Raw genomic sequence first — 26,428 nt, forward strand, 5'->3', positions numbered from 1 at the left:
CCACCTCTTTCCTCCCCCCCTCGCTACCGGGGTAAGACCCTATTGCGCTTCTTTTTCCCACAGTTTATCTCATGTTTCCAGTGGAGGCTACATTGTCAGAGATCTGTAATGTTGGCCATATAGGTGATGTCACGAGTGTGTCACGGGTGACAGTCTTGTGGTTTCTGGCCATAGAAGATCACAGCTTTTAGCTGCACAGAATGCTCCCTGACTTTTCATTGTTTCTCCTGTCAGTATTCATTGGTATAGGTAGATTTCCTGCTGGATTCATCTCTCTTTCCCCTTTGGACCCAGGAGGAGCTCAACTTCCATCCAGCTGTTGATCATCAATAATCTATAGCCCTTCCTTTCTTTGAACTGTGTTGGTGATATTTTCAGTTACGTCAAAGCGAGGTTGTAAGCAGGTGGTTTGTACTCCTCTGTGGTATCATTTCTGAAAGCTCTGCTGATCTTCTGCCTGAGTCAGCTAATGACAAGTAATTCATGCTTTTTCCCATGTGTGTCTGTACCACCCCCGTGAAGCAGCCAAGCTGCTCAGATCCGGGTTCGGTGTGGCTCGAGGGTCTCCGGACCCGGGGGTCGTGCGGCCACTCGAATGAAAAGGGGGGTATTTACAGGGGAGTTATAGTTCGTGATGCCACCCATGGTGTGTGGTAATTGGGAATACCACCACTGCCATTGGGAGTACCCGGGGGTGATGGAACGGGGGCAGCAAGGTGTTGTAATCCTCCACGGGTAGGGGGTGCCCCAGAACTCGGTGAGGGGGTGCCATGGGGATGCAGGGGTCAATTTTGTACTCACTCAGTTCATAGGCAGACACTGACAACCGGGTAAACCAAGTCTCTGGGTACCGCTTCCGCTGAGGGGAGCTCGTCCGGGTCCCATCCCCAAGTGGTGCTGTCTGGTGATCCACGACCTGCCTCCTGGCACTTAGTTTGACTTTAAACTAGATGGCCCGGTAGCATGGAACTAGCCAGGACCCGTCGTGCCTTCGGTCCCAGACCGGTTATAGGGCTAGGCTACCGGCCGTCCTCCTCAACAGGTCTGAGCATCTTGCCACAATCCCCAGTAACCGGGGGTCCGATCTTCTAGGCCCAGACAACTATCTGCAACCTAGTCAGTTGCTTCCGGAGTTACCACTCCCGACTTCCTCTGAGCTCCTCTCAGCTCGAGGGCTACTTCCAACTCCTTTTCCACTCACAGACAAACTCGACTCTCTACACTCCTCACCTCCCCTCCCTGACCCCTCAGATGGGCGACTCTATTCCACTCAAGCTGTCCACTGGTGTGTCAGGTGGGTGTGGTGCAGGGTGTCCCTAGAATTTGATTTGCTGTTGGAGGCAACACCACTTAAGAAGGGACCCAGAATAAAGAAGGAGGCAGAATACTGCACGGAAGGGCAGCTTGTGCAGTACCCTGTAATGACCTAATAGTCCAGGGTCGTTACATGTCCCCCTTTTGTCTTCTATAGTTGCTTAGTGGAGTTGACGAAGAGCTCATCCCATCCAATCCCTTTTTAGGGCCCAGCACTAGGGATACCTAGGGTCAGGTATCCATCTCGGCGCATAGGTGCGGAACCTATCTAGGGTGGTGAGGGACCTAAAGGACTAGCAGTAGCTTTGGTCAGGGGTCACCATCTTCCCTTTCCCTAGACACAGGGTTTCCCTTCTATTTCCCCATGCACTGGGTAGTTCCCGGTACCTAGCGTGACAGGTGGAGGCTCTCATGTACATTTGATTAACATGGATGAACTCATTGATATCTCTAGGATCGAGAAATAGTCTAATGTGTATAGGGGTCTTTCAACTTTTCCCCCAAATGATGCCAGAAGAGATAAGGTGCTAGCATGTTGTATTTGCAACAAATAATCCATTTGTTCTTTACAGCTGCCACCAGAGGATTCTGGAAGCAGCTCTCACATGGAGAACATAGGGCCACTCGGCAGAGATGAATTTCCTTGAGTTTGTTAAACTCAGGATTGATATCTGTCAGCCAAATAATTGGCTGAATGAGTATTTAACTGACAGTTATTGTATATGGAGGCTTTGAGATAGTTATCGGTTGTCTGCATTGGTCATATAACTGTGTATTCCCAAATACACACATGCACTTGGATACTTCCAGGACTCTAGAATTGCCCCAGGCAATGCAAAGCTAAGCAAAAGAGGTTCTAGGTATAGGGAAGTGAGTATTTTGAAATTCCAATTCACTTTCATTAGAAAGTGTCCCAAAGCCTTCAATTACCTTTAAAAATGTATATGACAATTCTTTTTTCTTCACACAGTAATCTTCACTGGATTTCCCTCACACACTATCTGGACAATTTCTTCAGTGTTTTATGGCCTTCTCTTCTTATTTCTGTGCCTAAGCTGTGAGCTGTCTTGTACACCATATGCAGAATTATTAGGCAAGTTGTATTTTAGAGGATTTTTTTATTATTGATCAACAACTATGCTCTCAATCAACGCAAAAGACTCATAAATATCAAAGCTTAATATTTTTGGAAGTTGGAGTGGGTTTTTTTTAGATTTGGCTATCTTAGGAGGATATCTCTTTGTGCAGGTAACTATTACTGTGCAGAATTATTAGGCAACTTAATAAAAACCAAATATATTCCCATCATACGTGTTTATTTTCCCCAGGTAAACCAATATAACTGCACAAAATTTAAAAATAAACATTTCTGACATGTAAAAACAAAACCCCAAAAAATTAGTGACCTTTCTTTATGATGACACTCAACAGCCTACCATCCATAGATTCATAGAGTCAGTTGCTTGATCTGTTTACAATCAACATTGCATGCAGCAGCGACCACAGCCTCCCAGACACTGTTCCGAGAGGTGCACTGTTTTCCCTCCCTGTAGATCTCATATTTTATGAGGGACCACAGGTTCTCTATGGGGTTCAGATCAGGTGAACAAGGGGGCCATGTCATTATTTTTTCATCTTTTAGACCTTTACTGGCCAGCCACGCTGTGGAGTAGTTGGATGCATGTGATGGAGCATTGTCCTGCATAAAAATCATGTTTTTCTTAAATGATACCGACTTCTTCCTGTACCACTGCTTGAAGAAGTTGTCTTCCAGAAACTGGCAGTAGGTCTGGGAGTTGAGCTTCACTCCATCCTCAACCTGAAAATGTCCCACAAGTTCATCTTTGATGATACCAGCCCATACCAGTACCCCACCTCCACCTTGCTGGCGTCTGAGATGGAGTGGAGCTCTCTGCCCTTTACTGATCCAGCCTCTGGCCCATCCATCTGGCCCATTAAGAGTCACTCTAATTTTCTCAGTCCATAAAACCTTTAAAAAATCAGTCTTAAGATATTTATGTGATGGTGTCTCCGCAACTTCCTTGTTTTGCATATTTCCCAGGGGGCATTGCTCTAGAATCACTGCGTTGAGAAAACACGTGATGGTGCTCCGCGGTGCTGGATGTTGATCTCCCTAAGGTCAACCATCTTTACCTATTAAAATATTTCTTGGCCCAGTCTTGATGTTTTATCTTATGTTTCTTGTTCAAAGGTGGTAGTTTTTCAGCCTTCCTTACCTTGGCCATGTCCCTGAGTATGGCACACCTTGTTCTTTTTGATACTCCAGTAATGTTGCAGCTCTGAAATATGGCCAAACTGGTGCCAAATGGCATCTTGGCAGCTTCACGCCTGATTTTCCTCAATTCATGAGCAGTTATTTTGTGCCTGTTTTGCCCAACACGCTTCTTGCGACCCTGTTGGCTATTTGCCATGAAACGCTTGATTGTTCGGTGATCACGCTTCAAAAGTTTAGCAATTTCAAGACTGCTGCATCCCTCTGCAAGACATCTCACAATTTTGGACTTTTCAGAGCCCGTCAAATCTCTCTTCTGACCCATTTTGCCAAAGGAAAGGAAGTTGCCTAATAATTAAGCACACCTTATATAGGGTGTTGATGTCATTACACCGCACCCCTCCTCATTACAGAGATGCACATCACCTGATTTACTTAATTGGTAGTTGGCTCTCAGCCTATACAGCTTGGAGTAGGACAACATGTATAAAAAGTATCATGTGATCAAAATACTCATTTGCCTAATAATTCTGCACACAGTGTAGTCTGACTATTCCGAATTTTATGTTTGTGTGGCAATTCTATTTCCATATCCCCTGATGAGTGATATAATGAAACGCGTCGGGAAGGAATACATGTTAGCAGGTGTCATGGAAGGAAGACGTCAAGAGTACTGTGTGAATCTTTAAGGCTGTAAGGTTGTTCCCTCCTATTGTGGGTGCCATCCAAGACCTCATTTGGGACACATGGAGGACATCAAGGAATATGGTGAGACCACTCCATTTATTTGGTCCCTTTAAATGATGGTGCCTTCCAGTGATTCTGTTTAAATATATTACACTAGGCCTTCATTTATTATTTGCGCTTTGTGATTATAATGCAATAATATTGTGCACTTAAGAGTTAAGAGGGTTCACTATGCCCACCAGTGCACTTTTAGTTTTTAGCACATGTAGACTTTATATTGTGTTTTGTTCTGAGTTGTTTTGCTTATTTGCACAATCCTTCAAGCTTACTACTAGAGGGCTTACTGATATTGTAATATTATATGTATCTATGTTTGTTCTTTTTTACCTATTACTTGATTAAAGCTTATGTTTTAATTTTATTCTACCCTTGATATACTTATCCAATATTATTGGTCGATTTCTACTTCAAATTGGAGGTTTTTGTGAGATATATCTAAAATCACCATAAAATGGATGCTTTATTCCCTGCTTCTGCTTTTACACAGGCTATGATAGTCCTTCCTGATTGGCCTAGCCATACCATATGATGTAATAGCTGCAAGACATTATGAGGAAGCCCAGCCAGCCACATACAAGATTATGTAATCCTTCTTTGGCTGATAAAGTCTTATGCAATGTATAAAATTGGGGCGCCCCAATTCAAGAAAGACATCGATATATTGAAGAAAGTCCAGAGAAGAGAAACCAAGATGGTAGAAGATCTGCAAACCATGTCATATGAAGAACAGCTAAAAGAACTAAAGAGAAGGCTGAGAGGAGACTTAATAGTGGTCTACAAATATCTGATAGGTAGTCACAGTACAGAGGGAACTACCCTATTCTCATTAGCACAAGGAAGTACAAGAAGCAATGGGATGAAACTTAAAGGAAGGAGATTCAGATTAGACATTAGGAAAAACTTTCTGACAGTAAGGGCAGTCAGAGAGTGGAACAGGCGACCACGGGAGGTGGTGAGGGCAGTCAGGCAGTGGAACAGGCTACCGTGAGAGGTGGTGAGCTCTCCATCAATGGAAATCTTCAAGAGAAACTGGATAAACATATAGCTGCAATGATTTAGTAAAGCCTGCACTCTCAGGGAGTTGGACCCAATGGCCCTTGAGGTCCCTTCCAACTCTACCATTCTATGATTCTATGAAAATGATGGCTTTAATTTTAGGCAATTCACAAAAGCAAATGATTCAAATTATCTGGGTTCTAAAAATTCCACAAAAATGTATTTGCATAAAATGTAAGTGGTTACATCTAGTTGTAGGCAATATTTAGACCATTTGAGGTCTGCATTGGAATTCAGAGATGTTTTCCCACAAGTAACACTGATCACCTATCCTAGATAAGTGTTAAATGTACGATTGGGGTTTTGACTGGAGATGAGCGGATTGATCTGTGCAGGATTGACTTGAAATCAAATTTTCTGAAATTTGTGTTGTTACTTGAAATTCAACACTTTGAGATTCGATTTTTATAGTTGCATGGGTTTTTCCATAATGTCCTGCAGCTCTGACTTTACATTAGATAACCAAGTGTCACGACGCTTGCAGGCAGGGATGTGATTCTAGACACTAAGGGGTACTTTGCATGTTGCGACATCACTACTACGATATCGTCGGGGTCAAATCAAAAGTGACACACATCCGCCACCGGTAACGACGTCGCAATGTATAAAGCCTAGATGCGCCGATAAAAGATCGCAAAAGCGTCGAAAATCGGTGATATGTGTAGCATCGGTTATTTTCATAATGTCGCACCAATAGGAGATACGATGTTGTTCCTCGTTCCTGCGGCAGCACACATCACTGTGTGTGAAGATGCAGGAGCGAGGAACATCTCCTTACCTGCCTCCACTGGCAATGTGGAAGGAAGGAGGTGAGCGGGATGTTTACGTCCCGCTCAGCTCCGCCCCTCCGCTTCTATTGGCCGCCTGCCGTGTGATGTCGCTGTGACGCCGCACGACCCGCCCCCTAAGGAAGGAAGCGGGTCGCCGGCCAGAGCAACGTCGCAGGGCAGGCAAGTGCGTGTGAAGCTGCCGTAGCGATAATGTTCTCTACGGCAGCTATCCCAAGATATCGCATGTGCGACGGGGGCGGGTACTATCGCGCTCAGCAACGCTAGCCGATGCTAGCGATGTCGCATCGTGCAAAGTACCCCTAAGTGTACAGGATGGAGTTGCAAGTAGGTGTCACTTTCACCTTGTGTGTGCTGTAAAAGCAGCGGAGAACTCAGATAGGCTGAGGTCAGTATGAGGAGAACACAACTATATACAGGAAGCAGACAAGAACGGAGTTGGTATACAGGCCATGGGGTCAGGTAACCAGAGGAGCATATAATGGACAGAAGGGACAGACAAGGCCATAGTCAGGAGGAGAGAACAGGAGGTCAGGACCCAGACGCTCAGGTAGAGCTAGGGGGAACAGGCAGAAGAAAAGTCAGGGGTCAATCCGGGGTTGAGCATCAAGATCAATATACCACACTTACCAGGAGCTAGGCACTTACAGTAACAAACCAGAAAATTCGACTGGCGTCATTCCGGCTGATGCTCATCCCTAAAGAATCCCAGCAATTAGCCAGAATACGAAGCAGGCGCACAGACCCTTCCCACTAACCAGAGAGTGACCCGGAGACTGGAAACAGCCCGCCCAACAACGAAAGGGTACCGGAAATGCTTGTAAGGAGTTTCCTATGGTGCACAGACAGACACCGGGACCACAGGAGGATATAACAGAAAACCGCAATGCAGAAACCGCACCGCAGGTCAGAAGTATGACATCCAGCTTATCAAGTGGATTATCATACTTGAGTTATCCGAAAATAGCAGGTCCCAGTGGAGCACAAATGGCCACAGGTCTAGCAGTTTTTGAGAGTGGGATTCCAGTTCCAGATTCACTGAGTAATTGTATTGTACAGAGCACATTGAATCTCTTTCTCTCTTTTTTCTCTCTCCTATTTTATCTCTTCACTCCTTACAAAAATTAAGAGGGTTATACTTTCCAATCTTTTTTTTAGTATTGCAATTCACAGTGAATTTATTCAATGCTAATCAATTTTGCGGAAAAAATTGTCAAACTTGAAATTTCAAATGATCACATCATCTCGAATTCTGATCATTTATAGGCTTATTTATTACGAGAATGGGTGTCTTAAAGTTTCCTGAGTAAGTGTCGAAGTCACATTCATGCTGAAACCATGTCACAGACTCCGTAAGACAAAATTGTGTTCTTGGTACTAAATATATATTGTGAATCAAAGGCGTACAGATCATTGGTGAAAGGGAGTAAAGGGGCCCAGTTTCAAAGCAGGTGGAATTGTGCATTATGATGAGCTATTTGCCTACAGAGGGCCCATATATTGTTCTTACACAGGGGCCCGCTTCTGTCTGTTTCTACCCATGCTGTTAATTCTTGTTGGAGCCACTGAGGAGCTCCATAGGAAATTTAGTAATTGCAGCTGTCTTTCACTTTGCCTCTAAAGGGTGCTTTACACGCTACGACATCGCTAATGCGAACTCGTTGGGGTCACGGAATTTGTGACGCACATCCGGCCGCATTAGCGATGCCGTTGCGTGTGACACCTATGAGCGATTTTGCATCGTTGCAAAATCGCTCATCGGTGACATGGGGGTCCATTCTCAAAAATCGTTACTGCAGCAGTAACGAGGTTGTTCCTCGTTCCTGCGGCAACACACATCGCTCCGTGTGACACCGCTGGAACGAGGAAGCTCTCCTTACCTGCCTCCCGGCCGCTATGCGGAAGGAAGGAGGTGGGCGGGATGTTACGTCCCGCTCATCTCCGCCCCTCTGCTTCTATTGGGTGGCCGCTCAGTGACGTCGCTGTGACGCCGCACGGACCGCCCCCTTAGAAAGGAGGCGGTTCGCCGGTCACAGCGACGTCGCCGGGCAGGTAAGTATGTGTGACGCGTCTGAGCGATGTTGTGTGGCACGGGCAGCGATTTGCCCGCGTCGCACAACAGATGCGGGCGGGTACCCACACTAGCGATATCGGGACCGATATCGCAGTGTGTAAAGCCCGCTTTAGGCTAAGGCCACACAAGCATTTAGCATCTGTTGCGAGTGTGCTCCGAGTGGCATTATACTGTGATCTGATCCTGCGATCGGATCACAGCTGTGGAGGAGAGGCAGGGACTAATCTCCCCATCTCCACCATTATCAGCTGATGCGATTATTGCACTGCACTCTGGTGTCATCCGAGTGCAGTGCAATGTTTCTCTCGTACCCACATAGACTTGTATGGGTGCGACTGAAAACGAATCAGATTCCACCCGCAGCATGCTGCGATTGTTTTCTTGGTCTGATTAGGGCTGAGAAAAAAATCGCACATGGGAGCGGCCCCATAGAGTAACATGGGTCCGCGTGGAATACGATTTTTTTATCGCATTCCACTCGTACCGTTTAACTCTCTGTGTGTCCTAGGTCTAAAAATACAATGAATAGACACTATTCTATAATATACACATGCCATCAGGGAAATCTCTTCAACTTTGAGTAATTCCTAAATAAACATCTAAATGAATTAGGCTGGGGCCACACGGGGACTACTGCGATCCACTTGTATGACACTCGGCTCGTGCTGGCAGTACAGCAGAGCCGAGTGTCCTTGCAACTGAGGTCCGTTCGTGTGAGCAGCCCTCAGCTGCGGGGGGCGGGCCGGCACTCAGGAGGGGAGGGAGGGATTTCTCTCCCTCTCTCCTGCGTAGCCGGCTATTGCCATTCTCGCACTGCACTGGCAGTACACCGGTGTACCGCGAGTGCAGTGCGATTTTTCTCTCGCCCCATTCACTTGAATGGGTGCGAGAGAAAGAGTCTTGCATTACACCCGCAGCATGCTGTGATTGTTTTCTCAGTCCGATTAGGGCTGAGAAAATAATCGCTCATGTGCTCTGACACACAGGCTAGAATTGGTCCGAGTGGAATGCGATGTTTTATCGCACTCCACTTGCACTGTTTTTGTTGCCGTGTGGCTTAGGCCTTATTGTCCAAAATGACGACCATGTAGATTTGAGAATAAGGTCCCACAGGGAGGAAGCTGTGAAGCCAAAACGTGGCACAATGTTGCTGAAAACTTTGCCAATGTTTTGACTTGGTTTTCACATTGATTGTAAAAAATCAATTGTTCACTAATTGTTGATTGTTAATAGTCACATATTTTTGTGGTGAACCATGCCAAAATTATCCATGATTGGTGAATTAACACATTCCCCCTGGCTCTGTAGGACCGTACGTATCATTACTAAAATATAAGTAGCAATGAACAAAGGTTGACAGAATGGAAACAGCTTATAAGATTAGAGCTTCAAAATAATGACCCTGTAAAAACACAATCCAGTTATTTAGAAATAATCTGCAAACTAAACTTGTGATTGATAGAAAAAAAAATAATTTCCTTCAAATCAGATAACACACCCCTTCTCCGCCAAAGAAACAGAAAACGGTTAAAAGAAAGACTGTCTCGGTAATAGCCAAAACATTTTATGGTGATGGATAAAATGGTACAGTACATATTGACTTTTATAAAAGAGAGGTTTGACTGGACCCCTATTCATTGCGGTTGTGGTTGCTACTTCCAAAAGTAATGAAAGTAATGTGGGCATCACACGAGACGATATATCGTGCGATATGTCGGCGGGGTCACGTCATAAGTGACGCACATCCGGCATCGTTTGATATATATTCGTAGCGTGGGACAGCTACGAGCGACCGTGAACGAGCAAAAATACTCACCTTATCGTTGCTCGTTGACACGTCGCTCATTTTCAAAAAGTCGTTTCTTCTTCTCTGCGCCGGTTGTTCATCGTACCCGGGGTAGCACACATTGCTCCATCTGACACCCTGGGAACGATGAACACAGCTGCATCCTGCGTCCCGCCAGCTATGCGGAAGGAAGGAAATGGGCGGGATGTTTACGTCCTGCTCATCTCCGCCCCTCCGCTTCTATTGGGCGGCCGCTGTGTGACGTCGCTGTGACGCCGAACATCCCACCCCCTTTAGGAAGTGGATGTTCACCGCCCACAGCGACGTCGCTCAGCAGGTAAGTGCGTGTGACCGGTGTAAACGACTTTGTGCGCCACGGGCAACTAATTGCCCGTGACGCACAAATGATGGGGGCGGGTGCGATCGCACGATAGATCGCACGATAGATCGCACGATAGATCGTCTCGTGTGACGCCTGCATAAATGTCCTCCTACAGGTCTCCATTCACTACACAAAATAGAATTGACCTATTGATACTTCAACAAGTGGTTTTTATTAAAACCCTAAAAATAAATATGTAGATAAATGTATGCTGCCTTTTAGCCAACATGAGGCATTGACTCTCCTTAGGAAGAATGGACAAGTAGGAAATAATTCCTGGGAGATATTTTATTATTATCATTATTATTAATTATTATTATAGCGCCATTGATTCCATGGCGCTTTACAAGTGAAAAGGGTATACATAACAAACAAGTACAACAATCATTAACAAAGCAAAACAGACTGCTACAGGAGGAGAGAGGACCCTGCTCGTGAGGGCTCACAGAATTTCAATAATTTTTATTGTATTTTAAATTTAAACGTATATTACATAATGAACTGCATTTATAAATTTGTTTAAATACATTCTGAATAAGTATACATACATTTAGAATTTAGTATTTTTATGGGGTAAGGAATGAGAGGTTGGGGAGGGTAAATTAGGGAAGAAGAACTTTATTGGGGGCAAACTTGGAAAGATCAAGGAAAATAATGGAAGGGTAAGTAGTAAAGGGAGACTTAACCGTAATATAAAAAGATTATGAGTAAGAAAAAAAAAAGAATGAAATGAAGAAGAGATAGAAAAAGAGGGGAAAGGTCAGGTAAGTGAGACAGAGGCGTTTTTTTTTTGGGGGGGGGGGGTTGTATCTTTGAAGTAGACTGTCTTTGAGAAATCTATAAATTTAATAAGATTGTCAAAGAGTAGTAGATGTTGCCCTATATAGTTTAGGATTCAATAGTCATCCAATATTTGTTAAATTGTTTAACAAAACTCCCCATCTTTTATGGTAAGAGCTGAATGAATTATGAAATATAGCATGTTTCCTTTCAAATTTGTGGTGTAATATGAGCCTGTTGTTAATTTCCATTATATTTGGTATATTGTCACTATTCCAATTAGCTGCAATGGAATTTTTTATTAGGAGGAGAATATGAATAATAATCGGAATATGATAAGGGTTAATGGATTCTAGGTCCATTGAGAGTAGAACCATTTGAGGTGTTGTTTTAATTTTAGAATGTGTAATTTTATTTATCAAATTAGCAGCTTCTGTCCAAATGTTTCATATTTTTGGGCATTCCCAGAATATGTGTATGAGTGTGCCTTTGTCTTTAAATCCTCTCCAACAAAGGGGGGAAATGTTATTATTAATTTTATTGAGTCATGCCGGCGTGTAATACCAGCGAGCCAGTAGCTTATAAAACGATTCGCGAGGGCTCACAGTCTACAGGGGATGGGTAAGGGTACAATAGGTGAGGACAGAGCTGATTGCACAGTGGTGTACTAGTCTGATGGTTATTGTAGGTTGTAGGCTTCTCGGCAGAGATGGGTCTTCAGATTCCTTTTGAAGCTTTCCATGTTAGGTGAGAGTCTGATGTACTGTATTGGGGTAGAGCGTTCCAGGGTATGAGGGAGGTGCGGAAGAAATCTTGTATGCGATTATGGGAAGAGGAGATGAAAGGGGAGTAGAGAAGGAGATCTTGTGAGGATCGGAGGTTACGTGTGGGTCGGTACCGGAAGATTAGGTGACAGATGTATGGAGGAGACAAGTTGTGGATGGCTTTAGATGTCATGGTTAGTGTTTTGAACTGGAGTCTTTGGGCAATGGGAAGCCAATAAAGGGACTGACAGAGAGGAGAGGCGGGGGAATAGCGAGGGGAGAGGTGGATTATTGGAGATATACACAAATAACTTTCTTCGAAAAAAGTGAAAAATTGCCCGTAATATTTTATTGTAAGTCAAATACTTAGAAGATCTTAGAACATAAATGGAGTATAACATGTGACACTTCTCCGTGTAGAGATCCATTTCAGCCTTCAGGTTCTCATCAGCTCGGAGTTACAATCACATCGGAGGCAGCTTCTTAATTAAATGTTTTACTGTACACATCAGACGCAAAACAAGATCATTGCTGCTTTCCAGGCAGAATATAGACCAAGCAAATCTCACTTGAGCGTAACACACTTCTCAGTAGCAATGATTTCTTTTTTTGCAAAATAAATAACTTAGTAAAATCAGGTAGTGTTGAGAGATGATGCTTATGATTCTTGTCGGAGAAACATTTATTATCGCAGCTGTACAACACATTTTTATGATGTCTCTGCAGAGCTGTTTTTCATTCACATATAAATTTGGCTACAAAATTCAAAGGCACATTAAATTTAAATGCAAATCCAACTTTATTGTCAGAAGTGTCGTAAAATTGCTTTAGTAGTTTCCAAGTTGACAAAAAATATCGATTTTTCTTATTTTAAATTGTTGATAAACATGAGTATATTTTCTTCACTGGCTTATATAAAAAAAAGTATTTCGGCAAACATAAATTTTGCAAAGCTCTGCGGTACGTAACTGTAAATTATAGAGTTCTACTTCATACTTTATGGATCAGTCTTTTATTGACAATTTCATTTCAAAGAAAATTGATCAACAAACCATCAGCAATTGCAAGTATTTCAACTGCTACAAAAGAATTGAGGAGATGTGCCATGTTATTGACCAAATTTCGGATCATTACTAGAGATGAGCAAACCTTTGGAGGTTCGGTTCGCAAGGCACATTCGAACATTAGATAAGGTTTGGTTTGTGACCCTGACTTGATCCAAACCTCAATGGAAGTCAGTAATTGGGCTTTGTCCACATGCAGCCAGCCATAAGCAGAACAATTCCGGGGAGGGTGGGCAGGGTTTTTCACATTTTTTTGTTTTGTGTGTACACACTACATCAGATCATGCTGTTTTACCCCCACTGTGATCCATTCAAACACTGTATGCAGCTCACACGGAGCTGAGCCTCACTCACACCTAAGCACAGCACTGCTCGCTTGAGTGGTTTGCCCTCATAACTCAATCGAACTTCAAAGCTGAAATTTTCTTTTTTTGGAAGTCGGTTTTTGAACCCGAAGCTTGAACCTCAGGTTCGCTCATACCTCATCATTACTGCCTAGAAAGACACTATGGCCCCAATCTATCAAGACCAGCAATTTTCTCACCTGTCTTGTTGAGGGAGCTTGTTGGAGTTAGATTCTTCTGATTCATTAAGAAGTGCATGCATCAGAAACATCTGACGAGTGGTGTGCACTTCCAAATGCCTGGCCACAAGTTTTATTCCAATCTTTGGCTGGAGCAAGAATGCTGGGGTAAGGAATGCCACAGCTCATCATGAAATTGATGAGCTGAGGCATCAAGACTCTACCGTGCCCCCATCCTGCCTCAGTTCCGCCCCCTGTTTCAAGGAGCTGAGAAAAGGTGTTATGAAAACACCAAAAGTCACAACATTTTTGGGTAGAAGTTTTGTGACTTTTCAAAGCAATTTAGTCCAAAACTCCACCGAAATTGCTTTGATGAATCGGAGCCTATACATTTTTACAGCTATACATATGAGATATAAAGTATTATTATTATTAGAGATGAGCAAATCCGTGGAAGTTTGGGCTGGCAGGTGCAGCTGAACATTTGATAAAAGTTGAGTTTGTGACCTGGACTTGACTTGAATCCCAATGGAAGTCACTAATTTGGTAGTTCGGGACTCTGCCCATATGCAGCCAGCCATAAATAGAACACTCCCGGGGACGGGTTTTTAACTTTGTAAACCAATATTTTTTAAAATGCTCAATCGGTGATCTTATTATGTTGCCAGTTGGCCTGTGTAAACGGACCCTGACTCTATAATGAATAAGATAGTGATAAAAATACCGAAGCATCAAAGAGTTTAAAAACTGGAATCAATACCCAGTGGTGTAGAAGGGTTTATCTGTCAACAAACGCCTGACGCCCAACCACACCCAATAAAGACATTGGATAGTTCTACTAAATAGTTATCCTCACAACTATTCAATTTGCATAGTTCATCCAAGTATATAACACGCTATCCAGCAGTGTGTGTGCAATTGCAGCAGTGATGTCACAGTTTCATCGGAGCATCCAATGAACTCAGATGACCTCCTTATGTCACTGCCGAGCAACCTGCTCTACTTCGGATGTCACGGCAGTGACTTCACGGGTTCATCGGAGTTCATTGGGAACTCCAATAAAATTGTGATATTACTGCCGCTTCTGCTTACACACTGCTGAAGGCGCCCCTGTGGGGACCTGGGCTGACCTTATGAGGTCATCTAAGGTCACAGCAGGGAACCACACACAGCAGTGTGTGTGTGTGTGCCTGTAGGGGCTGCTCTCACAATCAACAGGGAATGTTTGGTACTCCACTGAATGTGCCATCAAGTATGTGATCGATGTGGGCCCCCATAATTAGATTATAGCGGATCAGGATTAGGGCTTTCACAGGGAAATAAATTGGAAAACAGGCTGTCTCTTGTCTTTATTTAATAATTTTCTCTTTTTATGTATTTTTAGTTTCGCTTTTGGGGAACTTTGTGGGACCTTGCTATGGATTATGGCGAACCTTTTGTATTTTTTTTAAAAAATAAATAAATTGGTGAATGACGGCTGGAGTCGGGGTTTTTTGTTCAAATAAATGTTTTTATTCTAATTTCAACTATTGGATTAGTAATGGGGGTGTCTGCTAGGCGCCCACCCATTATTAATACCAGGGCTTGATGCCAGCTGGCAATTAACAGCTGACATCAACCCCACAAATTTTACCCCATTTGCCACCACACCAGGGCAATGGGAAGAGCTGGGTACAGTGCCAGAATTGGTGCATCTAATGGATGCGCCACCTGTGGGGTGGCTGCAGGCTGCTATTGTTATGCTGTAAAGGGCCAAATAACCATGGCCCTTCCCACCCTAATAATATCAACCCCCAGTTGTCTGCTGTACCTTGGCTGGATTGTGAAAAATGGAGGGCACCCCACATAATTTATAATTATAAAAAAAAATCAAATAATTTAAAAAATAAGCATGGAATCCCATCTATTTTTAATATCCAGCCAAGGTACAGCAAACAGCTGAAGGTTGCAGCCTGCAGCTGCTGCTGTTCCTGTGCTTGATATGAAAATTGTGGGTGACTCCATGTCATTTTTTTATATTAAAAAAATACTCCAATGCAGCAGGCCAAGCTAACTAACCCTCTATCGAGCTATTCTATCTTTTCTTTCTTTCTTTTTTCTTTCTATCTTTCTTTCCTTCTTTCTTTCTTTCTTTCTTATATGTTCTTTCTTATTTTCTTTCTTTACACTGTATCTCTATCTATCTATCTATCTATCTATATCTATAATTTTTCTGGCTTTGCACATCTTTAACACGTTAAAAAAAACATTCATTTTAGTATCATGCATTTTTATACTCATACCAGTCAGACGAATGTCACGCGGATGAAAACGCAGATGTCATATGGATGTCACTCGTATGACACAGGAAATTAAAAAAAAAATGCAGTATAATTGGGCGCTGGAAGCAGAGAAGCTAGAATATTTTTTTTTTTAACTATTTATTTCACACAAAGCATTTCTGAGGCTGCTGCCTCCTTCATAAGGTGATAAATTAGAAACTCACCTCCAGTTGACACAGTCATGCATATTCCCTCCAGCAGCAGTCCACTCCTTGTAAATCCCCAGCCCCCAATTTTTGAATGGCCTTTTCTTAACAATCCTATCAAGGCTGCGGTTATCCTGGTTGCTTGTGCATGTTTTTCTACCACATTTTTTACTTCCACTCAACTTTCCATTAATATGCTTGGATACAGCACTCTGTGAACAGCCAGCTTCTTTAGCAATGACCTTTTGTGGCTTACCCTCCTTGTGGAGTGTGTCGATGACTGCATTCTGAACATCTCTCTAGTCAGCAGCCTTCCCCTTGATTGTGTAGCCTACTGAACCAGACTAAGGGACCATTTTAAACGCTTAGGAAGCCCTTTCAGGTGTTTTGTTTTAATTATTCTAATTTTCTGAGATAATGACTTTTGGGTTTTCATTGGCTGTAAGCAACAACATTAACAGACATAAACACTTGAAATAGATCTCTGTGTGTGTAATGACTCTATATAATATATAGGAATAGATCCTTCTGTGTGTAATAACTCTATATAATATATAGAAATAGATCCCTCTGTGTGTAATGACTCGATATAATATATAGAAATAGATCCCTCTATGTGTAATGACTCTATATAATATATAGGAATAGATCCTTCTGTGTGTAATGAATCTATATAATATATAGGAATAGATCCCTCTGTGTGTAATGAATCTATATAGTATATAGGAATAGATCCCTCTGTGTGTAATGACTCTATATAATATATAGGAATAGATCCCTCTCTGTGTAATGACTCTATGTAATATAAAGGAATAGATCCCTCTGTGTGTAATGACTCTATATAATATATAGGAATAGATCCCTCTGTGTGTAATGACTCTATATAATATATAGGAATAGATCCCTCTGTGTGTAATGACTCTATATAATAAATGTGTTTCCCTTTTTGTACTTAATTACTGAAATAAATTAACTATTTGAGGATATCTTAATTTATTGAGATGCACATGTATATTATACAAGTTAGCATTTTATTGTGGCTAAAGGAAATCACAACAATGTTGAGAAGTGTCTCCTATTGTGTCTGTGTGAACTCAATAAAGTAAAGCTAAGATCACATGGTTAAGAAATTAAATTAAATTTTTTCCCATCCCAGACGATGTAAAATTTGCCCTGTAATTACAAATCTGAAAACGACAAAAATTCAGCCATAAGATCATAAATTTAGGAAAACATTTGTTCGTTAGAGCTTACCATGGTGATCCAGGCACTGGTGTTGATGCCACAGGCTTGTTGATTTTAGCCACACAGTCGTCTTCACTTGATATCTTCAAAACATTGTCCTTGAATCGGATATATGAAAAAATTGTATGAAGAGCATAAATCAAAAAATCAAGGCTATTATAAAATTCAAAAACTTATTATTGATTGGATTTACCATCTTCTAATTAATTTATTTAAAGAATTATTTGAAATATTGAAATTTAAATAAATGTTTTTTATTATTTCTATTTTAAAACATTTACACAATATTTTAGATATATTTGAGTTATTAAAAATGATTTTACTTAAGAAAGAAAATACATTTTTGCCTTTGACACAAAACTATGTTTGTTTTTATTTTGAATTTACAGATGACAAACCTTTTCATCAGTCTTGGCAGTGTTACTTTTCCTCTCTGGATGTGAAATGAATGCCGTTGAACAAGGCGCTCTGTTTGCTTTTTTACTTTTATCTGTTAAAAAAAGGAATAATTTTTCAGTATACAAAATATGAAAAAAGGAATTTTAGATTCATTTTCACGCTTGGAAATATTTCACAAAGTTACCAGGTTGTGTAGTGGTACCCAACTAACTCAATCATCTAAGGAGGGCTTTGCACACTACGACATCGTAGGTGCGATATCGGTGGGGTCAAATCGAAAGTGACGCACATCCGGCATCTCAGTCGATATCGTAGTGTGTAAATCCTTTTTGATACAATTAACAAGCGCAAAAGCGTCCTTATCGTATCATCGGTGTAGGGTCCGACATTTCCATTATTTGGCAGCAGCGACGGTACGAAGTTGTTCCTCGTTCCTGCGGCAGCACACATCGCTGTGTGAGAAGCTCCAGGAGCAAGGAACATCTCCTACCTGCATCACCGCGTCTCACGCTGGCTCTGCGGAAGGAAGGAAGGAGGTGGGTGGGATGTTTACGTCCCACTCATCTCTGCCCCTCTGCTTCTATTGGCCGCCTGCCGTGTGAAGTTGTTGTGACGCCGCACAACCCGCCCCCTTAGGAAGGAGGCGGTTCGTCGGCCAGAGCGACGTCGCAGGGCAGGTGAGTGCATGTGAAGCTGCCGTAGCGATAATGTTCGCTACGGCAGCAATCACAAGATATCGCACCTGTGACGGAGGCGGAGACTATCGCTACAGCGTCGGTAACACATTGTTACCGATGTCGCAGCATGCAAAGCCCGCCTAAGGCTTACCTCAAACAATATACCAATTAAACCATTTGTTTATCCTATTTTTGGCAGGATTGATCTTTGTTGACAAATAAAGTGAGCCTAATACATCTTTTGTAGAGATGACGAGCAAATCTTTTGAAATTCTTAGCTTTTATAGAGAATTCCATTGCTGCACTCACCATTTGAAGGTGTATTAATCTTTCTTTAATTCTGGCATATAAATAACACCAGGAATACAAGCGAACAGCACATGTATTTGATATCTGACTTATGTGCTTCAAATAAGAGATTTATACACATTTAGTCAGTGAGTGCTGTAATTGAATTCCAATTAAAAAGTTATCTCTAAGAATGTTTTATTATGTCTTAGTTCCACCAAAAATAATACTGGTCTGCAAAGGCAAAAATTGTCTTAAAAGGGACCTGTCAGGTGCAATATGCACCCAGAACCACGAGCAGTTCTGGGTGCATATTACTAATCCCTGCCTAATCATCCCTGTATACACTAGCATAGATAAAGAAATCTACAGAAAAAGTATTTCTAAAGATCTTTTATCGTATGCTAATGAGCGCAGGGACTAGTCCCCTGGGCATTAGTTCCCCTTGCTAGTCGCTTCCATTAGCATGTTAATACGTCCATGTGGGCATTCTAGCATCCTAATGAATGTGCAGCGTCACAGGATGATCTCACTCACCTCTCCTCCGCCATCGCCGCTTGATGCTGGATTTCAGGTCAGTGCGAATGATCCCGTAGTTTTGGTCATGCGCACTATGAAGCAGGGTGTACACGTCCTGGCTTCAAACTGAAGTAGTACGTATAACTGAACCTCCGGGGTCATGCGCACTGAGCTGAAATCAAGCGGTGATGGCAGCGGAGAGGTGAGTGAGATCATCCTGTGATGTTGCTTATTCATTAGCATGTTAGCACACCCACATGGACGTATTAACATGCTAATGGGGGCGACTAGCAAGGGAAGCATGGCCCTTGGGGCTACTGCCCTCGCTCATTAGCATACGATAAAAGATATTTAAAAATACTTTTTCTAAAGATCTCTTTATCTATGCTAGTGAATACAGGGACGGTTAGGCAGGGATTTGCAATATACACCCAGAACTGCTCAAGGTTTTGGCTGCATATTGGACCTGACAGGTTCCCTTTAAAAGTAAGAGGTGATTTTTATATACTTTTGATCTCTGAACTCAGTAAAAATATTGAAAAAATTCCATCACGTACAAATATCGACTCCATAGGCATTTTTTTACACTATACTTTGACCCCTTTGTGTGAACTTTGGTGGATGATTTTGGTGTCATTAGATTGATTCGTAAGAAACGTGTATTGTCACGATTCCGTTGTGCAAAACATTCTGTATTTTTCTGCCATGCTCTCCTGCAGAGCCAGTATATGTTGCCTATGGTGCAAAGCGTTTTGTAGGATGAATGCTCTGCTGGTTGTTTCACAGCACTGGGTTGCACGCTGTCTTGGGAGGTGCTCTTGCAGATGCTTCTTGTTCCTAGTGATTGTTCTGCTTTTTTAGGGACCGTGTTAGCTCAGGATGCTGACAGTTGTACTTCCTGTTTACAGTTGTGCTGTTGGCTCCCATGGTGCTCATTGTTCAGATCTTGGTCTCTCAACTCCAGACTTCTGTGTACCAGTCTCTGCCTGTCCTCCCCTGTTTCTGTTGTGACTTCCTGGCTTCTGACCTCGGACTATCTCCTGACCACATCCCTGCCTGCTCCCTGTATCTTGTATGTACTCTCCTGGAGCCCTGACCTTTGGCTTGTATCTTGATATCGTCTTTGTCTACCCCTTGTGTACTGTCTCATCCTCCTGGTTTATGATCCTGGCCTGTCTGACTACCTCTCCATTTACTGCATACTAGTAGTGTCTAGTGCCAATTTGTGGCAGTCATCACACGTATTATGCGTATTTTGCTTTAAAACTAGGTGACCAGGACAAGTCTTGTTTTGTGTAGAAGAACTATGACAGTGGTTTAAAGGGAAAAAATAAAGCTTTTGTTTTGGTGTGCCTATGAAAGGAGGGAACTGCAAAATCATAGTGATGACTGCTATTTTTGTATGTGCACTGTGAAGGGATTCAACTTTAAAAATAAGAAGAAAATTATATCCCCAGACCTTCCGTCAGAGATTCACCTTGTTCCTTAAGGTCCAGGAATATGAGGGTGAGAAATTCTGGGCTGCCGCTGACCGGCAGTGACCTATGGAGCCTCGTTCTGAAAATATTCTCAGAACAAAGCACCATAGAAATCGATGGGCATCATAGGACATTACTCCTTTGTATTATGTAGGAAATTCCAGGATTTCTTTTTAATTAAAAAATTCATGAATGGGGAGTGTGGAGGAGAGTTTATTCAGAAGCTGAATTAGGTCAGAACTTCGAGGATTGCTTTATTCAATTAATTGGTAAATGAGAGAGTGTTAGGGAGTGTTTATTCAAATGAACTATTTTTCTATTTGTGTTTTTTAACTCTATACTTACCGGGTGAGTAATGGGAGTGTTTGAAAGATGCATACCCATTAGGCTAATGTCAGCTGCCAAATCACAGCTGACATCAACCTCAAAAGAGATACCATATTTTTATTTTTATAAGACGCACTGGATTATAAGACGCACCCCAAATTTAGAGATAAAAAAAGGTAAACAATAAAAAATGGGGTCCATCTTATACTCCGCTGTTGTCTTTTATGTGTAGTTTTTGTACTGGGTTACTGGCCCGTTCCCAGAATTGGGGGGAGTAAGATCAGGGCTCGGATAGGAGACAGGGCCAGGTCGAGGATCCGGCCCTCTCTAGCTTCAAGGGTACCTCGGAGGTGAGAGTGAGCATAGGGGCCCCAGTCTTAGGGCCAGCTTAGCAGAAAGTAATTAAAATGTCTTAAACCATTCTCTCTATTCTGACATTTGGCAAATATATTTTGGTTCCTAATTGACCTAAAATGGGAAAGGTTTATTCTGACTAAATGTCAGATAGTGAGAAAAACATACAGCTGTGTCTTTATAGAGAGGCAGGGAAAAACCTGCAGAAGTGTCTTTTTAGATAGTGGATGGAAGCTTCTGGCTTCAACTGTATCATAATATATATATATATATATACATATATATACATATATATATACAGTGCCTACAAGTAGTATCCAACCCCCTGCAGATTTAGCAGGTTTACACATTCGGAATTAACTTGGCATTGTGACATTTGGACTGTAGATCAGCCTGGAAGTGTGAAATGCACTGCAGCAAAAAAGAATGTTATTTCTTTTTTTTTTTTAAATTGTGAAAAGTTTATTCTGAGGGTCATTTATTATTCAACCCCTCAAACCACCAGAATTCTGTTTGGTTCCCCTAAAGTATTAAGAAGTATTTCAGGCACAAAGAACAATGAGCTTCACATGTTTGGATTAATTATCTCTTTTTCCAGCCTTTTCTGACTAATTAAGACCCTCCCCAAACTTGTGAACAGCACTCATACTTGGTCAACATGGGAAAGACAAAGGAGCATTCCAAGGCCATCAGAGACAAGATCGTGGAGGGTCACAAGGCTGGCAAGGGGTACAAAACCCTTTCCAAGGAGTTGGGCCTACCTGTCTCCACTGTTGGGAGCATCATCCCGAAGTGGAAGGCTTATGGAACTACTGTTAGCCTTCCACGGCCTGGACAGCCTTTGAAAGTTTCCACCCGTGCCGAGGCCAGGCTTGTCCGAAGAGTCAAGGCTAACCCAAGGACAACAAGGAAGGAGCTCCGGGAAGATCTCATGGCAGTGGGGACATTGGTTTCAGTCAATACCATAAGTAATGTACTCCACCGCAATGGTCTCCGTTCCAGACGAGCCCGTAAGGTACCTTTACTTTCAAAGCGTCATGTCAAGGCTCGTCTACAGTTTGCTCATGATCACTTGGAGGACTCAGACAGACTGGTTCAAGGTTCTCTGGTCTGATGAGACCAAGATCGAGATCTTTGGTGCCAACCACACACGTGACGTTTGGAGACTGGATGGCACTGCATACGAGCCCAAGAATACCATCCCTACAGTCAAGCATGGTGGTGGCAGCATCATGCTGTGGGGCTGTTTCTCAGCCAAGGGGCCTGGCCATCTGGTCCGCATCCATGGGAAGATGGATAGCACGGCCTACCTGGAGATTTTGGCCAAGAACCTCCGCTCCTCCATCAAGGATCTTAAGATGGGTCGTCATTTCATTTTCCAACAAGACAATGACCCAAAGCACACAGCCAAGTAAACCAAGGCCTGGTTCAAGAGGGAAAAAATCAAGGTGTTGCAGTGGCCTAGTCAGTCTCCTGAGCTTAACCCAATTGAAAACTTGTGGAAGGAGCTCAAGATTAAAGTCCACATGAGACACCCAAAGAACCTAGATAACTTGGAGAAGATCTGCATGGAGGAGTGGGCCAAGATAACTCCAGAGACCTGTGCCGGCCTGATCAGGTCTTATAAACGACTATTACTAGCTGTAATTGCAAACAAGGGTTATTCCACAAAATATTAAACCTAGGGGTTGAATAATAATTGACCCACACTTTTATGTTGAAAATTTATTAAAATTTAACTGAGCAACATAACTTGTTGGTTTGTAAGATTTATGCATCTGTTAATAAATCCTGCTCTTGTTTGAAGTTTGCAGGCTCTAACTTATTTGCATCTTATCAAACCTGCTAAATCTGCAGGGGGTTGAATACTACTTGTAGGCACTGTATATATATATATATATATATATATATATATATATATATATATATATATATATATACACAGTGTATGTGGATTTTGTGTGCAGAATACATTTTTGTTAATACATTCTATTTTGTTAACAGCGGTTATTAACCCGGGCGAAGCTTAGTAGTACAGCTAGTATATATATATATATATATATATATATATATATATATATATATATATATATATATATAAAGCTGAATGTGTGTATGTATGTATGTATGTATGTCCGGGATTGGCATCTGCACCGTCGCAGCTACAGCCACAAAATTTTGCACACTCACACGTCTGGACCCCGAGAACGTCATAGGCTATGTTGTGAGGCAAAATTTTAACCCCGCGCGTTCCAATTTACTAATCAATTTTGCCCCTATCTACATAATGGGGAAAAAGTGAAACGAAAAGTGTATCCGCACCGTCACATTTACAATCATGAAATTTTGCACAGACACCACATGTGACCCAGGGAACGTCGTAGACTATGTTTTGACAGGAAAATTTAACCCCGCGCTTTACAGTTACTCTCCAAAAAACATGCCTCCATTAAAGTAAATGGAGCCTGGAACTACAGGTTATTAGTAGGAACTGTGATTGGTTGCTATAGAAACAAAGGACATTCATAGTATAAAAAGCTTATATGTGAGGTAATAAGATGTTGGTGGGGAGACTGATAGAGAGAGAGAGACAGATAGAGACAGACAGAGAGACAGACAGACAAACAGTGAAAGACACAAAGAGACAGACCTGAAAAGAGACAGATGGGGAAAGAGACAGATGGGGAAAGAGACAGACATGCAGACAGGGAAGGAAGAGACAGCCAGAGAGACAGACAAAGCTAGATGGGGAAAGACACAGACCTTGATAGAGACAGACTGGGAAAGAGACAGAAAAATAGAGACAGACAAGGAAAGAGACAGACAGAGACAAGCAGACAGGGAAAGACACAGACAAAGAGACGGGGAGACAGACGGGGAAAGAGACAGACCTGGGAAAGAGACAGACCTGGAAAGAGACAGATGGGGAAAGAAACAGAGAGATAGAGAGGGAGAAAGAGAAAGACGGGGAAGGAGACAGACGGGGAAGGAGACATAGCCTATGACGCTTTCGGGGTCCATACGTGTGAGTGTGCAAAATTTTGTGGCTGTAGCTGCGACGGTGCGGATGCCAATCCCGGACATACACACACACACACACACATACACACACACATTCAGCTTTCTAAATATATATATATATATATATATATATATATATATATATATACATATATATATATACACACACAGTGTATATATATATGAGTGTGTGTATATATATATATATATATATATATATATATATATATATACATATATATATATACACACACAGTGTATATATATATATGAGTGTGTGTGTATATATATATATATATATATATATATACTGTGCATACAAAAATTCTAATGTAGTGAAAAAGATAAAGTAATATCTATTTTATGATATCCCTGTTATTGCTCATATATCATAACATTTCTTCATAACAATATTGCCCTTATAGAAAATATAACCTGCAGAGTGAATCAAATGCTTTGAAGCAGAACACCTAATTGCATTCCTCAGCCCGGGAGGAACATTACAGGCCGCTAATCATTGTACTGCAAAAATTATGAAGCAAAATGACTCAAACTTTAACCTCTCTCGTACACAGGGGGAAATTGGCCCCGGATCATAAATTTGATGGCTACAATCATTTTATTGTTAACATGCAGAATGAGTTCCATCATTCTTAAGATCCTAAATATCACAAAGAAAAATTCCTGTTCCTGTAATTGGACATAATGGATTTTTGTGACCTTTGCTACGTGCTTATTTTCCTTTGAAAATTATAGTTCAATCAAGTTATAATGAAAAAGTTTTTTAAAGAAAATATGGAGAACCATTTACTGTAAGCCATTTACGGTACTTCAATTAACCAGCATGCCGCCCCTTAATGTTACGTGCCCGTCATCGATAGGGACATGTAGAAATCACCGCTATAATAATATTTTTCTAAAATTACTGTAAAATGACTTCATGAGAATTTTTTAAAGTGAGAAGCATACATATATTGCACGTTATTGCAGAGGACATTTGCATTAAACTTTAGCCTATCATGTAAAGCATGCCATTTAGTACAGATGTGTCAAACCTTACCTTTCTGCACATTGTATAAACCTCTACATGACATCCATCAAACATGTATGGCACAAGTCGGAAACTCCACCCGCGATTGTTAACCTGTTAAACCCCGTTGTCAAACTGTGAGAGCAGAATGTAACATGCACTATTTTAAGCCCTCATTGGTGCACCCGTGATGTGACACTGGATCGCCAATGAGTTGTCTTGATCTTATGAAGATCTCTGTGCTTGTCATAGCAGTGCTCCTTTGAATCCCTACCTGTGGCCGGGCTTCAAAGGAGACAGTGATTTTTACTATATGCAGCAAAGCTGTATATAGCACAAACAATAAGATGATTACCGCTTCAAGTCTCCTAAGGGGGCTGTAAAAAACTGTGAAAGGTTAAAAAAAAATTTAAAAATAGGAAAAAAATAAAAAAACCATAAAAGTTCAAATCACCCCCCTTTTACTCGGCTACAAATAAAGACAAAAAAAGTAAAACAAATACACATGTGGTACTGCCGAATTCAGAAGAATCTATCAAAATATAAAAACTAACTAACATGACTAGTAAACACTGTAAACTAAAAAAAAAAAAAAAAAAATGCCAAAATTACTTTTTTGGTTGCTTCAATATCACAAAAACAAGTGATCAAAAAGTCATATCTATCCCAAAATAAAAAATATTGTCTTTCTCTGCAAAAAATAAGCCAGCACACTACTGTATTAAAAAATGAATATGTTTCTGGTGTTGGAAACAATGGCTCAACCCCCCTCCCCAATTTTTTGTGTGTAAACTTCTGGTGGTGCACCACCACATTTATAGTGTCAGGTCCTACATTAACAGTGTCCTGGAAAGAAGATTGGTCATTGTAGGCCAGTTGAATGGCCACCAAGGTCTCCCGATCTGACCCCCTTAGAGTTTTATCTTTGGAGTCATCTAAAGGCAATTGTCTTGCTGTGAAGATACAAAATGTGCAGCATCTGAAACAAAGGATACTGGAAACTTGTGTGCTAGCATTTCTTATGTGGTTTTGCTATAAGTATGTCAAGAGTGGGAGAAGAGGGTTGCATTGACAATCCAACACAATGGGCAGAACTTTGAACACATTTTATA

General features: G+C 41.7%; 1 protein-coding gene across 1 annotated transcript in view; it reads right to left on the reverse strand.

Annotated features, from left to right (window-relative positions):
• The window catches only part of TCERG1L (transcription elongation regulator 1 like), a 320,959-nt gene that overhangs the window by 89,488 nt on the left and 205,043 nt on the right, over positions 1–26,428 (reverse strand). The window contains exons 6-7 of the mRNA XM_075348474.1: positions 17,622–17,713; positions 17,233–17,321 (exon numbers count right to left, since the gene is read on the reverse strand). Of these exons, the coding sequence (XP_075204589.1) occupies positions 17,233–17,321; positions 17,622–17,713 (181 nt within the window). The remainder of the gene's footprint in view (positions 1–17,232; positions 17,322–17,621; positions 17,714–26,428) is intronic.

The sequence above is a fragment of the Anomaloglossus baeobatrachus genome, chromosome 5 (assembly GCF_048569485.1).
Source record: "Anomaloglossus baeobatrachus isolate aAnoBae1 chromosome 5, aAnoBae1.hap1, whole genome shotgun sequence".
NCBI lineage: Eukaryota > Metazoa > Chordata > Amphibia > Anura > Aromobatidae > Anomaloglossus > Anomaloglossus baeobatrachus.